The 16,804-nt window shown below is 44.6% G+C and overlaps 1 protein-coding gene across 3 annotated transcripts in view; it reads right to left on the reverse strand.

The window, feature by feature from the left end:
• The window catches only part of LOC102450627 (vasoactive intestinal polypeptide receptor 1-like), a 42,540-nt gene that overhangs the window by 14,416 nt on the left and 11,320 nt on the right, over positions 1-16,804 (reverse strand). For all 3 annotated transcript variants that reach the window (XM_075922879.1, XM_075922881.1, XM_075922878.1), the window contains exons 2-5: positions 15,033-15,132; positions 10,766-10,873; positions 4,906-5,015; positions 1,916-2,013 (exon numbers count right to left, since the gene is read on the reverse strand). In XM_075922879.1, the coding sequence (XP_075778994.1) occupies positions 1,916-2,013; positions 4,906-5,015; positions 10,766-10,873; positions 15,033-15,132 (416 nt within the window). The remainder of the gene's footprint in view (positions 1-1,915; positions 2,014-4,905; positions 5,016-10,765; positions 10,874-15,032; positions 15,133-16,804) is intronic.

Below are 16,804 nucleotides of genomic sequence, written 5' to 3' on the forward strand. Positions count from 1 at the left end.
GAATACCCAGAGATGGATTGGTACTAGTGGCCTAAAGCAAAAGGTTCTGTTTCCTATCGTTCCAAATCAGCACATATAAGACCACAACAATGTCCATACTAGATAAGACCAATGGCCCATCTAATCCAGTTTCCTATCTTCCAACAATGTCAAATGCCATCAGTGAAAATGAGCAGAACAGAGCAATTATCAAGTGATCCATCCCCAGTTCTCCAGTTCCAGCACTTGGCAGTCAGAAGTTTAGGGACAGCCAGACCATGGGTTTGCACCCTTGACCATGTTGGCAAAGAGCCATTGCTTGACCTATTAACGTATCTAATTCTTTTTTGGATGTGCAGTTTCTTTTCCCCCAATCTCTATGTATAGCTCCCGTAATCGGCAGTGGATGGTACGGGCACAGCTGAGGGGAATTTATGGAAATAATGTCTTTGCCAAACATGGGAAAAGTAGTATCAGAAGGGTAGCCATGTTAATCTGTAATTTTAAAAACAACTAGTGGGCTGTGCCCCGTGACCGCTACACTCACCTATCCCCCTCTCTCTGGCCACTTTTTCAGCCAGAGAGCATGAGAACATGATAACATCATTCTGTTGCACGACAGGAAAAACTTTTATATAGAGAGAGAGATAAGACGAGCAGTCCTGTGTTGCCTTAGGGTATTTCTTCACTTGCACCCTCTTTTGAAAGAGGGATGCAAACAAAGACATTCAAAATTGCAAATAAAGCCAGGATTTAAATATCCCATGCTTCATCTGCATATTCACGTTATGGTGCAATTTTGAAATAGGGCTATTTCTCAATATCAGACGCTGTTAAGACGCGGTTATTTCAAGAGAAAACCCTTCTCTCGAAATAACCCTTATTCCTCATACAATGAAGTTTACCAGTTATTTCAAGAGAAAGGGTTTCTCTCGAAATAACCACGTGTTAACAGTGTCTGTTATTTCGAAATAGCACTATTTCGACATAGTGCCATCACGAGAATATGCAAATAAAGCACGGGATATTTAAATCCCGGCTTCATTTGCAATTTTGAATGTCTTAATTTGCATCCCTCTCTCAAAAGAGGGTGCAAGTGTAGACATACTCTTAGGGTATGTCTACCCTACCCCGCTAGTTCGAACTAGCGGGGTAATGTAGGCATACCGCAATTGCAAATGAAGCCCGGGATTTGAATTTCCCGGGCTTCATTTGCATAAGCGGGGCGCCGCCATTTTTAAATCCCTGCTCGTTCGAACCCCGTGCCGCGCGGCTACACGCGGCACGAACTAGGTAATTCGAACTAGGATTCCTAGTTCGAACTACCGTTACTCCTCATTCCACGAGGAGTAACGGTAGTTCGAACTAGGAAGCCTAGTTCGAACTACCTAGTTCGTGCCGCGTGTAGCCGTGCGGCACGGGGTTCGAACGAGCGGGGATTTTAAAATGGCGGCACCCCGCTTATGCAAATGAAGCCCGGGAAATTCAAATCCCGGGCTTCATTTGCAATTGCGGTATGCCTACATTACCCCGCTAGTTCGAACTAGCGGGGTAGTGTAGACATACCCTTAGAGACTAACAAATGTATTATAACATGAGCTTTTGTGGGTAAAACCCGCTTCATCAGATGAGTTGGAATAGAACCGTATGAGAACTATGAGACCATTGTGATGTGATTATGACAGAAGCCATTGTCTCATTAAAAAAAAGAACAATTCTAGGAGGACGAACGAGTGGGGACACATTCAGATCTTATGTTTTAAAGTCTTCTGGGAAATACCACATAATAAGTAAAGGAGAATAAGTTACCATGTCTGTGATAAAATGCAAAAACTGGAAAAAAAAGAATCATGGGGGTGACAAATAAAAAATGAGAGAATTAGGATGAAGATGAACATTGTTTCTAAATACCTCAAAGGCCACGGTGAGCGTTTACCTGAAGATGGCAAAGATAACAAGAGCTGTAATGAGCGAAGTCAAAGATGTCGCATAGCCAGCAGTGTAGACATGCCAAAATGCTGAATAATATGATTTCTACGAGAAGAAAAGACACAGAAATATCGATCAACGTGCAGCATTCATCCCAGTGTGCTTGTTTTACTAAGATACAATTTCTTTTGGCAGATAGTTAGAAAAGAAGCAGTATTGTCTTTTGTTGCTTACCCCACTTCTCTTCACAGCCATCTCAGCCATATAATATACATTACGATGGATAGCTCCAAAGTTCTTTACAGTGGATTGGGCTTTACACAAGGATATGGGGAGACATAAGTTCTAGCGTTGGCTCTGCAAGTGATCTTCTGGGCGACCTTGGGCAAAGCAGTGCCCCCTCCCCTGTGCCTCAGTTTCCTCACCAGGAAAGTGCAGATAATTATTTGGGCTGGCTAGAAACTTTCCCTTGAAACTAGTTTCAGCAACAAAGTGGGGGAGGGGGCTTGATACTTTCTTATGAAGTGTCTATACTCCAGGGATTTTTTCTTTCCAGTTCAAAAACCAAACAACTTTCCAACCAAAATGAGAAAAAAAATCAGGCTGAAAAATATCAGTATTTTGACAAACATTCAAATTTGCCCCACTTATTTCCCGACGAGACTTACCTTCTGCCTCCCCCGTGGTGTAAAGTGCTTTGATGTGCATCCATGTGCTACATGGGCCCAATACAAAGCCCTTTGACGCTACCGGAAGGACTCTGGGTTTTGAAACAGTCACTCAAAGAGCTAAGTATGGTTAAGGAAGGTCTTGGTTCCAGGGTTTATAGTTGCAACACAAACCAAGGGATGTCTGGCAGTTGCACTTCATTGATTTGAAGCACCAGTGTTTGGAAGCATGTGGATAAAAGCACCTCACTCTGGCCTGTTCCAAGTCCTCAGTGAAAATCTAATGGTTCAAGGGTCTGAACTTTTCCAGCTCCCATTGAAGCAGATGGGAGGTGCAGTTATCAGCATGTCACAAGGGTTCAGTGCCTTGCAAATAGGGTTGCCAGATGGTTTAACCAAAAATACCAAACATTCCTTCCCCCCCCCCCCCCCCCCCAAAAAACCTCACTGGGGAAAAAATTCTGGTGTGAAAAAAATATATTTTTTCTTAAAAAAAGCCATTAAGAAATGCTTTTGAGGCTTTTTGGCCCTAACAGGCTGCCAGTAGCTGTCTGCCATCTTGTCTCCCTTCTCTGGGCCAGACAGCACCCCTGCGGAACCTGGTAAGCACACGGGATTTTTTCCTTCTGGCCGGGAAAAAATCAAAAAATTCTGGACATTTTAGGTGTTCGGTATTTTCAATTTTTTTTACTGGAGAGGAGGCAAAAATACCAGACTGTCTGGGTCGATACTGGACACCTGGCAACCCTACTTGCAAATTCCATCACTGATAATCATCTCCATAGCTAGGACCAGATGAAGGGTCCATCTGACCTAATGGGAGTCTAATGAACTGGAAAGGGCTTTGGATAAAGCTTCTAGAGAGTAGGTAGAAGCAAAAAGTAAAGCGCCCATTTTACAGATGAGGGAACTGAGACATAAGTGACTGATCCAACACTACACAATGAGTTGCTTTTCTGAGCGCTGACACAGATTCCTTAATTCCTAGTTTCAAACTCAACCTACGAAGGGTATTTCTGTATTGCAATCAGAGCCTTGACGGCAACATCCCTATGTATACCTCAGCTAGCCTGGATTATCAATAGCAGTGAAACCATGGCTGCACAGACTAGCTGCTCAAGAATGTAACCAAGGTCCTGGGTGGACTGGTTGAGCCTGTAGCTTCACTGCTGTTGTTCAAACTAGCAAGATCACAGCTAGCCCTCTGTTGGTCTAGATGTGCTGAGGTCGCACCTCGGACGGCTGTGCAGAGGACCGCACGTGATAGTGCAATACTACTACGTTCAGTTCGACGTGTTGATTACTGAGGTTTCCTATATTCTAAGGATGCATCATTGAGCTTGGCCTGTGCAAATGGTTTTGAGTGTCACTACAAGACCAGCTGATTATTCCAAATACCAAGTAACCAAAATCCATGCAAGTGCCAATTCACTCTAACCTTGTATATCAAGAGAGTATGGAGCTGCCAGCAACTCAAGGCTGAGATTTAGTGGGTCTAGTAAACTGACCAATGATGGTGCCCCATCAACCAACCCTGGTTCTCCACGGAGTCACAAGGAGAGGAGGAGTTGATGGGAGAGATTGACTTCCTGCAAAGGGGACACTGCAGCAATTCGACTTAAGGTACGTCGACTCCAGCTACGCTATTCTTGTCGCTGGAGTTCCGAATCTTAAGTCAACTTTCTCCCCCAGTGTAAATCTGGCCTGAGTAACTTGCTCCAAGCCACACAAGAAGTCCATGGCAGAGTAATGACCTGCTGCCAGGTTTCCTACAGACCCAAATCTCAGGACCTTCCTTTCTATCTTCAGAGTCTCTGGATCTGTAATTTAAAAGGAAGCCATATAAGCTTCCCCTGTAGAAGCAAAGGGTTAGAAGATCTTCTCCAGCCAGATGGATACAGAACACGGCAAGCCAGACCTCCCTCTGTGAAGATCCTTTCAGCACAGGATGAGGGCCCCATAACTGAGTCCTCAAATTGCCACCCTGCATGGTATCACCCCCAGCCCCCATATGGCTTAGACAAAGGGACCATATGACAAAGGAGTGCAAAACCCCTGCTAACCCTAGTACCCTCCTTATTCCTGACACCCCCATCTATGCTGAGGCTGGGTTGCGGTACTGTAGGGGTCACCTCAACTGGCTTCCTCTCCAGCACTCAGGGAAGTCTCGGCTAGACAGTACAGTCAATATCCAGCCCTTTGCAGCACCTTTGTAGCGTCAGATTGAGGGAGAGAGTCTGGCTTATGTATACCCAGCATTCCTCAAGTTCTTTTCATGGGGGTAGTTCTGGGTTTGCTTTTACTCATGCATCGGCAATCCGAAACTGACCTGATCTTCGGGGCCTTTACTGGAACCTTCATCAAATCCGCAGGCAACAGAATACGGTGGGTACGGTTCTGACCAATGTGCCTCTTGTGTACAGTTTCTTTGCAGGAACCCTGAAACAGTGACACACCTCAGCAAGCAACCCATGTAGTTTAGCACTGACAAGAAACAGCCTATTTTTATTCCTAAAATCCTCAGATTGATTTTGTTGATTCTTGTGGATGTGCTCATGACTCTTGGCAAGATTAGGGACAGAATTAAAGCTATCTTGTGCAAGGGTGAGATAAGTAACCAAATGAACAGGAAATTAACAAAGTCGCTTCCTAGGCTATAGGAAATGCATACTGTGAGCTCAATTTTTATACAACAGCACCATAGTCATGCATCCAAATGGTGCATGTAAGACTCAGCTTAAATATTTAGACATAGGGTCCTACCAAATTCCTGGCCATGAAAAATGTGTCGTACTGTGAAATATGGTTTTGCTCCATGAAATCTGGTCTTTTGTGTGCTTTTATCCTATTCTATACAGATTGTGTGGGGAGACTGGTATTTGTCCAACTGGGGGTCCAGACCCAAAAGGGAGTTGCCTGTGGGTCACAAGGTTATTTTAGAGGGGTTGCGGTATTGCCATCCTTACTTTTACACTACTGCCTGCAGAGCTGGGCAGCTGGAGAGTGGAGCTGTTGGCTGAGTACTCAGCTTTGCAGGCAGCAGCACAGAAGTAAGGGTGACAATACAATTCCATCCTTACTTCTCCATTGCTGCTGCTGGTGACTATGTCTTGAGAACTGGGACACCAGCCGCTGCTCTCTAAGGGTACGTCTAGACTACCGCGTTTTGTCGACGGAAGTTTTGTCGACAGATACTGTCGACAAAACTTCCGTCGACAATTTGCGTCCAGACACATGGAGTTCTGTCGACAAAGCAAGCCGCTTTGTCGACAGAACTCCGTAGTCTGGACGCAGTGTTACAGGCAATAACACCTTCTGTCGACAGAGTTCTGTCGACAGAAAGTGTTATGCCTCATAAAATGAGGTATACCAGCGTCGACAAAACCGCGGAGTTCTGTCGACGTTATGTCGACAGAACTCCGCGGTAGTGTAGACGCTGGTATTGTTTTGTCGACAAAAGTCCACTTTTGTCGACAAAACTAGGTAGTCTAGACACACCCTAAGGCTACAGCTACACTGCCGTTTTTTTGCCAGAAGAAGATATGCAAATTGTGTTTACATTTGCATATTTTCTCCTGATTCTTTTTGCGGAAGAGGTTTTGCTGCTATTTGGCCCCATGTTGACGGGGCCAAATGTCGGGGGAAAAGCCCTCTTTCTCAAGACCCCTTATTCCTCGTAAATTGAGGTTTACAGGGTCTTGCAAAAGAGGGGAGGTTTCCGATATTTGGCCCTGTCTTCCAACCTCTTCCACAAAAAGAATCAGAAGAAGATATGCAAATGTGAGTGCAATTTACAAATCTTCTTCTGAAAAAAAAGGCACTGTAGTCGTAGCCTAACTGCACAGCTCTGAAGGCAGTACTGTCACCTGCAACAGTGCAGAATTAAAGGTAGCAGCACTGCAACCTCCCCTGCAATAGCCATGCAATGTCTCCGCAACTCCTTTGTGGGTCAGGACCCCTAAAATTACAACACTGTGAAATTTCAGATTTAAATAGCCGAAATCATGAAATGTATGATTATTAAAATCCTAGGACTGTGAATTGACCAAAATGGACCATGAATTTGGTAGGGCTCTAGATGTAGAACGAACCAGTTTATTAGACACAGACAGTGGGACCAACATGACTATAACAACACTTCATACCCACTATGTGGCAATAATAATGTAACTCCCTTTTTCCTCCCTGGGTTACTGGGGAGCAGATCACATTCACATGTATGCCTAGGTGCCTGATGTTTTTAACAAAAAAGGAGATCCTGAGTACCCCAGTGGTGATGTTGTTTAGTTGGGGATTTCCTATCCAACCCCTTGCTGCAGTCCCTTGCTCCTAAAGGAATATTCATTGGCAGTGCCTCCACCTGGCCGGCCCTGTACACACTTAGGGTATGTCTAGACTGCAGGCTTCTTTCGAAAGAGACTCTTTCGAAAGCATCTTTCGAAAAAGCCTCTTTCGAAAAATCGCGTCTAGACTGCAGGCGGATCTTTCGAAAGAGAAATCCGCTTTTTCGAAAGAGAGCACCCAGCGAGTCTGGATGCTCTCTTTCGAAGACGGCCTCTTTACATTGAAGAACGCCTTCCTTCGAAAGAGGAACTTTCGAAGGAAGGCGTTCTTCCTCGTGAAACGAGGTTTACCGCCATCGAAAGAAAAGCCGCGTTCTTTCGAAATAATTTCGAAAGAACGCGGCTTGAGTCTGGACGCAGGGGAAGTTTTTTCGGGAAAAGGCTACTTTTCCCGAAAAAACCCCTGAGTCTGGACACGGCCTTAATGGTGAGCCTTGAGAGCCTCCAGGAATAAACTTATTCCAGTAATAATCTGGATCTAACTTCAAAACAATAATGATAAATAATACATACATGTAATTGATTAAATTAGAATTAACACACCTTTACATAACATAAAGGAATAGGGTACAACAGATTAAAAGTGAATAAAATCAATTAAAGTTCACAGAAAGAAAGGAAACTTATCTATCTACACTGCCACCATTTATCCCACCCCAGAGTGTGTACTCCTCAGGATTCGGAGTCCCAGACACTTGTTTGCATGGGCAGCTGGAGTGGAGACAGCACTGTGCAGGTTCTGCGTGTGTCAGTCCAAGCTAAGCAGTAAGCTACAAAATTCCTCTGCCACTGGAGCAGGCTCCACCAAATACCAGCAGCTCTGGTTCTCTGAGCTGGTCACTCTGCCTCTCTTTGGACCCACAGTCTTCTGTGTTCCTCCCACGCAGCACTTTTCCAAACAGCCACAATTACTCACAGTATCTTCTATGCAGAGTGATGTAGGCCCTTCTCAGCCACAAGCACAGTAAGGATCTATCCCGTCTAGGGACAATCAACAGTCCCTGAAGCAGCCTGCTGGATCCAGGCGGCAGCAGGCTCTCAGAAACAGGCTCTAGCTGCAACACAACAGCTCCTGGCCTGGAAAAGTCTCTCCACCAGCAGCCTGACTCCTGGCTGCAAAATGGAGCTCACCTATCTGTCTGCATAGCCTGGAAAAACCACCATTCCCTCCTTTTTTCCCAAGGACTCTTGGGAGTTGTAGTCTCTAGGCTAGATTGCAGCACAAAGGATCCTCCCAGTAAAAGTCAGAGGCTTCTTTAGTAAAGGGACTACATTAACAATATTTTTGAATTTCTATAGTTTGTTTTAATCAGTATCTCAAAGCTCCTATAATTTTTGATCACTTCCAAGACTGAAAAACTTAGCTCCTCTTAGCACCTCGAGAAGTTAGGGTAGTATTAATCTCTCCATTTTACAGAGGGAGACACTGGGGCTGTGTCTACACTGGGCCACTTATTCCGGAAAAGCAGCCGCTTTTCCGGAATAAGCTGCGAGCTGTCTACACTGGCCCCTTGAATTTCCGGAAAAGCACTGATGACCTACTGTAAGAAATCAGCTGCTTTTCCGGAAAAACTATGCTGCTCCCACTCGGGCAAAAGTCCTTATTCCGGAAAACTCTTCCAGAAAAGGGCCAGTGTTGACAGCACAGTAGTCTTTTCCGGAAAAAAGCCCCGATCGCGAAAATGACGATCGGGACTTTTTTCCGGAAAAGCGTGTCTACATTGGCCACGGACGCTTTTCCGGAAAAAGGGCTTTTCCGGAAAAGCATCCTGCCAATGTAGACGCTCTTTTTCCGGAAATACTTATAACAGAAAAGTGTTCCATTTTAAGCATTTCCGGAAAATCATGCCAGTGTAGACGTAGCCTAAGGCTATGCCTGCACTGCCCCACAGTTTGGACTACTGGGGTAAGAATAGCCGGGTGCTCCAAAGTGCAACACTGTAACTCCCCCATGTGGATGCTGCAGACTAACAGGTTCCTAGTTTACAATAATGTAATTCAGTTTGAAGAGGACTAGGCTAAAGAAATCGTTAGTGGCTTGCTCAAGGTCACAGAGGACCTGCAGCAAAGTTAGGACAAGAAACCAGGAATCCTGACTTAAAGAATCCAACCATAAGACCATCCTTCCTCTCTTTTACACCAGGGCTGTGTCTACACTGGCATGAATTTCCGGAAATGCTTAAAACGGAATACTATTCCATTTTCAGTTTTTCCGGAAAAGGAGCGTCTACATTGGCAGGCTGCTTTTCCGGAAGAGCCCTTTTTCCAGAAAAGCGTCAGTGGCCAATGTAGATGCGCTTTTCCGGAAAAGAGCCCCGATCGCCATTTTCGCAATCGGGGCTTTTGTCCGGAAAAGACTACTGGGCTGTCTACACTGGCCCTTTTCTGGAACAGTGTTCCGGAATAAGGACTTATGCCCAAGCGGGAGCAGAATAGTTTTTCCAGAATAGCGGCTGATTTTGTACAGTACAGCATCGTTGCTTTTCCGGAATTTCAAGGGCCAGTTTAGATAGCTCGCAGCTTATTCCGGAAAAGCTGCTGATTTTCTGGAATAAGTGGCCCAGTGTAGACACAGCCCAAGATAGAAAAATGTGTGTGGTCACTGATATTTTGTCTCCCACCCTTTCAGTGACACAAATGATGTCACTAGTTTAGCATGCTACACCCCACTGATTGTCACAGCATTTGTCTTTTATTTTTAAATGGTGAGAGCTGCCCACATTTTTTTTCCAGTGGAATGTTTCACTTTTGGAAAATGCCATTTCATCTCTATGGAAACAGTGCAGGAATCTGTTGATTTGGATGAAATTTCTTTTAAGAAAAAAAACCATTAAAAAGAAACATTTAAATCTTGTTAGAATGGAACATTTCAATTTTTCGATTCAAAATGACAATCAATTTTCAAATATGTATTTAAAATATGAATTATAATAGAAAATTTAAAGAGTCCAGATGTGAGTGAAACATTTCAAGTTCCTCAAAGTGGAACATTTCCCATGACCCACAAGTACTTTTTGACTCAAAACTTATTTTCATGAGAAATTTCAATCTCTCTTTTTTTTTCCAACTTGAAACAAAAATAACATTCAAACGACCAGAATTTTCCATGGAACACAAATTATTACTTTCCACCAGTTCTAATTATAACTTGATCTGCTTTCAGATTTGGTTCATTAAGTATGGAATTCTTTTAAAAGGGACTATTCCTTTGAGTATGCTTGGGGCCTTTTATTTTTCACATAAATTCAAACAAAACCTTTTCAGATGCAGTTATAATCTACAGCATGTTCATGCTGGAAATGGTTTCGGTATTCCAAATTTTGAATACTACTAAAATGGGCAAAATTATGCCCATAGTTTTCTTTTTGTTTAGCTACTGTGCATAAGGGCCAAATATGTTATGTGTATTTGTGAATGTAGTGCCTGTTACTTTTAATACCATTACAAGAACCAGAGCATGGACAAAATAATGGCAAAAATCACTCTTTCCTGACTTTTCCTCATCACCTCACACATGACTGTGATCGGAGCAGAGCAGAATGGGTGAAGGAATTGTGAAGGTATCGCTATCCAGGTGGAGGTATTCATGTACTGAAGGAGAGCAAGGCTCATTTACTCCACTATCTGGCCATGGACATTGGTGCATGTGGGATGCATGAAAAACGCCCATCCTCCCCTTCATCCCCGCAAAAAAATGTGCCTAATGAAGGTATGTAACCATAAAAAAAAAATTCTTCCTGACACTGATAGTCTTATGATGCATCAGTGTGGATTGCCTTAGTATCTTAGCCATTATATATATTTTAAACAGTGAGGAATATTAATAATAGGAAAAACAATTCTTGCCATGTATGTTGGTGATTTCTTCAAAAAAAACCGGACATGCAACTTTTACCACTTCTTCAAAAGCGGCTTTGGGCCAGCAGCTCAGTCCGTCCCAAAATACTGGGCATCCTAGAAAGACAAAAAATCTGAAGTCAAGGAGATGCCTTCAGAATGAGACATTTCAAACATCTTGCAATTGCATATAAAAAGATTTCCCGGGTCTTTATCAGCAGATCATGTACAACACTCAGCTACAATTTTTACTTAGCCCAGATTCACAATGGCCAGGTCTGAGGTTGGCAGACCAGGTGCCAGCACTTGCTAAGGCTTTACATGTGTGCAGGGATGGGTATTGGGGTTATAATAATGTCTTTAGTGTTTAAACTTTATGAAATGCTTGCACGTTGCTGCATGCATTCATGATAGAGGTCTATAAAATCATGAGTGGTGTGGAGAAAGTGAATAAAGAAAAGTAATCTACTTGTTCCCAAAATATAAGAACTAGGGGCCACCAAATGAAACTAATGGGCAGCAGGTTTAAAACAAATAAAAGGAAGTTCTTCTTCACACAGCGCATAGTCAACCTGTGGAACTCCTTGCCTGAGGAGGTTGTGAAGGCTAGGACTATAATAGGGTTTAAAAGAGAACTAGATAAATTCATGGAGGTTAAGTGCATTAATGACTAGTAGCCAGTAGGGGTAAGGAATGGTGTCCCTGGCCTCTGTTTGTCAGAACGTGGAGATGGATGGCAGAAGAGAGATTGCTTATGTTCCTATCTCTCTTTTAATTTCTTTATTACCATCTGTAAGGAAATATTTAAGTTTTTGCATTATCTCTATATATGAAAACGTTTCTTCTGCGGGACAACAGAGTGACATCATCACGTCACTCTGCGTCCTGCCTGCCTCCTCCCTCCCTTCTCTTTCTCCAATGTTTAGCTGCCATGAGAGGTCTGGGGAGGCCCCAGAGTGGCCCCTCCTCCCCCCCCAGGTGCTCCGGGAGGCAGGGAGGCTGAAGCCACGAGTCGCATAGCCCGGGACCCACCCAGTCTTTCCTCTCCCCGTCTTCCCTAGTACTCAGAGGGCAGGGGGGAGGCAAAGCTGCAAGGAACCTTGAGAGGTCAAGTTCAGTCCCCTGCCCACACGGCAGGACCAAGTACCATTTAGAATGATCATCCCTGATAGATGTCTGTCTAACCTGCTCTTAAATATGCTCTCAAATATTTGCATCCACTGATGCATTTCCCACAACCTCCACGGGCAATTCATTTCAGTGTTTAACCACCCTGACAGCTAAGAAGTTTTTCTAAATGTCCAACCTCAACCTTCCTTGCTGGAATTTAAGCCCATTGCTTCTTGTCCTCTCCTCAGAGGTGAAAGAGAACAATTTTTCTCCCTCCTCTTAGTTACTCCCTTTTCGGTACTGTCATGTCCCCCTTCCGTCTTCTCTTTTCTAAACTAAACAAGCCCAGTTCTTTCAGTCTTCCCTCATAGCTCATGTTCTCTAGACCTTGAATCATTTTTGTTGCTCTTCTCTGGACCCTCTCCAATTTCTCCTCAATTTAAAACCTCGGTTGTGTATATACACTTGCCTGCTTTAACATTGTAATGACTCGCTGATTTCTTAGTTAATAAATCCTTACGTAGTTTACTACAGAATGGGCTACAACTATTGTCTTTGGTGTGAGATCAAAGGGACACATGTATCTAGGGTGAGGGACTGGTCCTTTGGGACTGAGAGGCATTGGATATTTTGTGATCTTTGGTACATAGAAACTGTCTAGTGGGAAGCCCAGCTTGCCCGGGTGCAGAGTAGAGTGGATTGCTTGAGAGGCCTGCCTGTGCCTCCAAGGTAACTAGGCCAGAGTGCTTTGGGAAACTCCACTCCCTGCTGCTGCGATCCAGTTATGGAACATAGAACAAGTTTGGGGGGTCTCTGCCCTGCGTCTTCACAGTCATGAGCTGGCCCGCCAACAGCAATTGAGGGCTCCAGGGCAGCACAATGGAGCCCTCACAAGCTGTGCCCATGTGGACGTGGTCTGCCTGACATTTGGGTGATGCTGCATCAGCACTGGCTGGTGCCCAGCGAAATGATGGCTACACTGTTGGGCACTCTCTTCCGGCATGGCCCGACTTCCACAGTCCCGCCCAGCAAGGTTGCCAACTGTCTAACTGTGCAAAGCCAAAGACCCCACCTCCTGCCCCACTTTTTCCCTGAAACCATGCCCCACCGCCTCTCTGAGGCCCCGTCTTCTGCTCACTTCATCCCTCCTCCCTCCGTTGCTCTCTCTCCCCCATCTTCACTCACTTTCACCAGGCTGGGGCAGTGGATTGGGGTTTAGGAGGAGGTGCAAGGTGCAAGCTCTTGGAGGAAGTTTGGATGTGGGGTGCAGGCTCTGGGCTGGGGTAGGGGGTTGGGTACAGGAGGGGCTAGAGTGGGTGGTGCTTACCTCATGTAGCTCACAAAAGCGACCGGCACACCACTCTGGCAGTGGCTTCCGGGGTGGGGGGCAGGGGTCTCTTTGTACCACTGTCTGCAGTCACTGCCCCCACAGCTCCCATTGGCCGAGAACTATGGTCAATGGGAGCTGCAGAGTTGGCACCTTGGGCGGGGGCAACAAATGGAGACACGTTCCTAGCAGCTGCAGGGACATGCCAGCCACTTCCAGGAGTGGTGAAGAGCAAGGGCAAGCAGAAAGCCTGCCTTAGACCTGCTGCCCTGGATCCTTGTAAGTGACCCAGGCTCCTGGGCAATTGCCTCTTTTGCTCCCTTGGCAACAGTCCTGGTCATGAGCTGCCCCAGACAGCATGAGACATGGTGGTGCTAAATTCCATGCAGTTCTACAAATGTCGGGAGATGATTTTTTTTCTGCTTTACAGTTATGGACACAGTGTCTCATAGATATATTTCTCATTGCATCTGCATCTGTATCTTGGGCATAAGAAACAAGCAAATACACTCCTGCACCTGTTAACTCATCTTGAAAAAGGGGGCTGTTAGTCAGTAAAACAAAAGTGGCCAATAAGAAAAAATCACTAATAGGTTTAGCCTCACATTACATCTGTAAGGTCAGGAACTACTATTATTCCCATTTTACAGATGGGAAGCTGAAGCATAGAATGACTAAATGACTTTCCTATGGTCTTACAAGGACCTGAACCCAGGTCTCTTATGTCTCAGGATAGTTCCCTGGATTCAGTTCATATCCAAGCTCCATCTCAGATTTCCTGTAGACTTTCTGTGCCTCAGTTTCCTTTTCACAGAATTGGAATAACAGTAATGATCTACCTTACATGGGTGATGTGAGCATAGCACAACTAGCATAAATTCTCATAGCTCCACTGAAGCTAATACGCATGTGACAAATCATTAGAGCCCTACATAAGATCGTAAGAACAGCCATATTGGCTCAGACCAAAGGTTCATCTAGCCTAGTATCCTGTCTTCCAATGCCAATGCCAGATGTCTCAGAAGGAGTGAACAGACCAGGTGATCATCGAGTGATCCCTCTCCCATCATCCATTTCCAACCTCTGACAAACAGAGGCTAGGGACACCATTCCTGCCCATTCAGGTTAATAGCCATTCATGGACCTATCCCTCATGAATTTATCTAGCTCTTTTTTGTACCCTGTTAAAGTCCTGGTCTTCACAACATCCTCTGGCAAGGAGTTCCACAGGTTGACTGTGCCCTGCATGAAGAAAAAACTTCCTTTTGTTTATTTTAAACTTGCTACCTATTAATTTCATTTGGTGACCTCTAGTTCTTATGTTATCCTTCAAATATGTGGATATCCACTTTATATCTGGATGTGGATGCAGATATACACAGCTCATTTTTGCAGATACAGTTGCAGATACAAATTTTGTATCAAGAATCCTGCAAATTTGTGCCTATCTGCTTTATATCCCTCTGGCTCATTTTTGTGGCTACTGATGCGGATGTGGATACCGACACAGGTGCAGATACAAAATTTTGTATCCACACAGGGATCTAGAAATCATCCCCTCTGAGAATGTGCCCCACCTAAGGTTACAATACTGGCTATGAGCATAAGCAATGCTTCAATAAAGTGTATTAGCAACTTAAAACACCACCATGAAGCAAAAAGAAACATTGATGGTGCAAGACACAAATTATTTGCAGAGCACAAGTGATGAGAAAAATCAAGCCAAACCTTTCTAATCTTTACTCAAGAGAGCAGTCCTTGCTTATGTAGCTAGGCTCACTGAAGTCCAATAAAGGTTAATTAAATCAGGGTTCACCACATGAAGCCTACATCTCTTACCTTTGGAGCTGGATAAAGTAGCTTTGTTTTTTTCTAAACACAGAGCCTCATCTTTCACCACCTGTTGGAATATTTTGCATTCTGGATGGATAGAAGCAACCTGGGCAAGACACAGATAGAAGGAGTGGGTGCAATTTAACAGGGACCATTGTGAAGAAGGATTGACCACATTCCTAACTACACATGGGTGGCTTTAAAATCATTAATGCAAATATTGGAGGAATATTTCTGGAGCATGATGTTAGCTTTTAAATTAGACTGGGAATCTTTGGGGCACTGAGTGTCCTGCTCTGTGTTTGGGTCCCCATCCCACCTGGGCCCAGGGGGCCCCAAATGATCGACAATAGCCATTCTATCTGGGGGAAGCCAGGGTGTGAAGTTGTGGAGTCCGAATGCAAGTGTTCGTATTCATGTCCACAGTGCGACTTACACAGAAGATGGGCAATGGTAAGTAAAGTAGCAGAAGAGTTTTCATTATGGTGTGAATTCTAATATACATTTTACATTAATATAATAGAGCATAAACAGGTGTGGCCCTGCGTTTCTTGGGAACCTGCACATTCCTACAGCCCCCTGGTATCCAGAGTAGGTGGAGGGGTCAGGGCTCCCCTGGGCAGCTCTGATGCAGGACTCTCTGGTCATCTATTATTACTCCCAGCTGTGATTTCTAGCCTGGTTAGGGAGTGGGGCTTCAAGAGAGAGGAAGAGCAGGGATGGTGCCCCATAGCAAGGTATGGTACTAATGTTCACCTTAGCTCCCCAACTGGGGAGAGGCAGGCACTGCCCCCAGAAGGCACAGAACGGTGCTGCAGGGACTCTGGGACAAATTCAGCCCGGGACCTGGGCTTGAACTCTGCATTTTGGGACTGTTCTGTCCAATTCAGTACCTATCTGAGGTACTCCTCCCATTTCACAGACAGGGACTAAGCCATAACGTACACTGGTTTGCCCCAGGTCACACAGAAAAGCTATTGGAAAACCAGACTCTGAGCTAAGAACTTTTGAGTCCCATTCTACTACCCTACCCATTAAACCAGATTCCTTGCCAGCACCCACGTGATGTACACCACTGCACAAGGAGGTTGGGAACTCAGTGGAGTTACACAGCGTAAAACCAGTATAAGTAAGAGGCTTATGTACTGGAGATGGAGTATCTAGTTCTCAGTGTTGACAGCAACAAAATTTCATTCAGCTGAAGCTCCTGAGACGATATGAATAAGGCAGGAGGATATGGCCTTTAGCCAGCTGGCCTAGCTGGCCGATTTAAAACGCACCCAGAGGCACTGAAAATACTGATTTAACCTAAGCGATAGGTTGCAAAGTTACAGAGACATTTCTAAAGAACACTGAAAGCCACCTTAAGCCCCCAAAGACATTGAGAGAACAGTACGGTCTTGTCTTTTATTATACCAATCCTGACATTACCATGACACCATTGCTCTCTCTCTCTTTTTTTCTTTCAGTTACAGGAAGTTGATTTATAGACTTATGGAATGCTCTCAACAAACAGTGCAGTTTAATGGGAAACCGGGGCTCTGTTTTTACCCTGAATGGAAACTTTATTGCCCACATGAACTGTTCAGACTGCACAATAATATCCACCTAGAAAAAAGGACAAGACTTCATCTTTAGATTTGGAGACGTAAAGTACTATGTGCCTTTTAAATGTGCAGCATCTGAGAATTGACTCACACGTCCTAATATTAGAAGGGAAAGAGGATTAGAGAGGAAACGTGAAAAGAAAATGAAGACAAGCTGTAAGCCATGGTTAT

This window comes from Pelodiscus sinensis, chromosome 2 (assembly GCF_049634645.1).
Source record: "Pelodiscus sinensis isolate JC-2024 chromosome 2, ASM4963464v1, whole genome shotgun sequence".
NCBI classification, from domain to species: Eukaryota; Metazoa; Chordata; order Testudines; family Trionychidae; genus Pelodiscus; species Pelodiscus sinensis.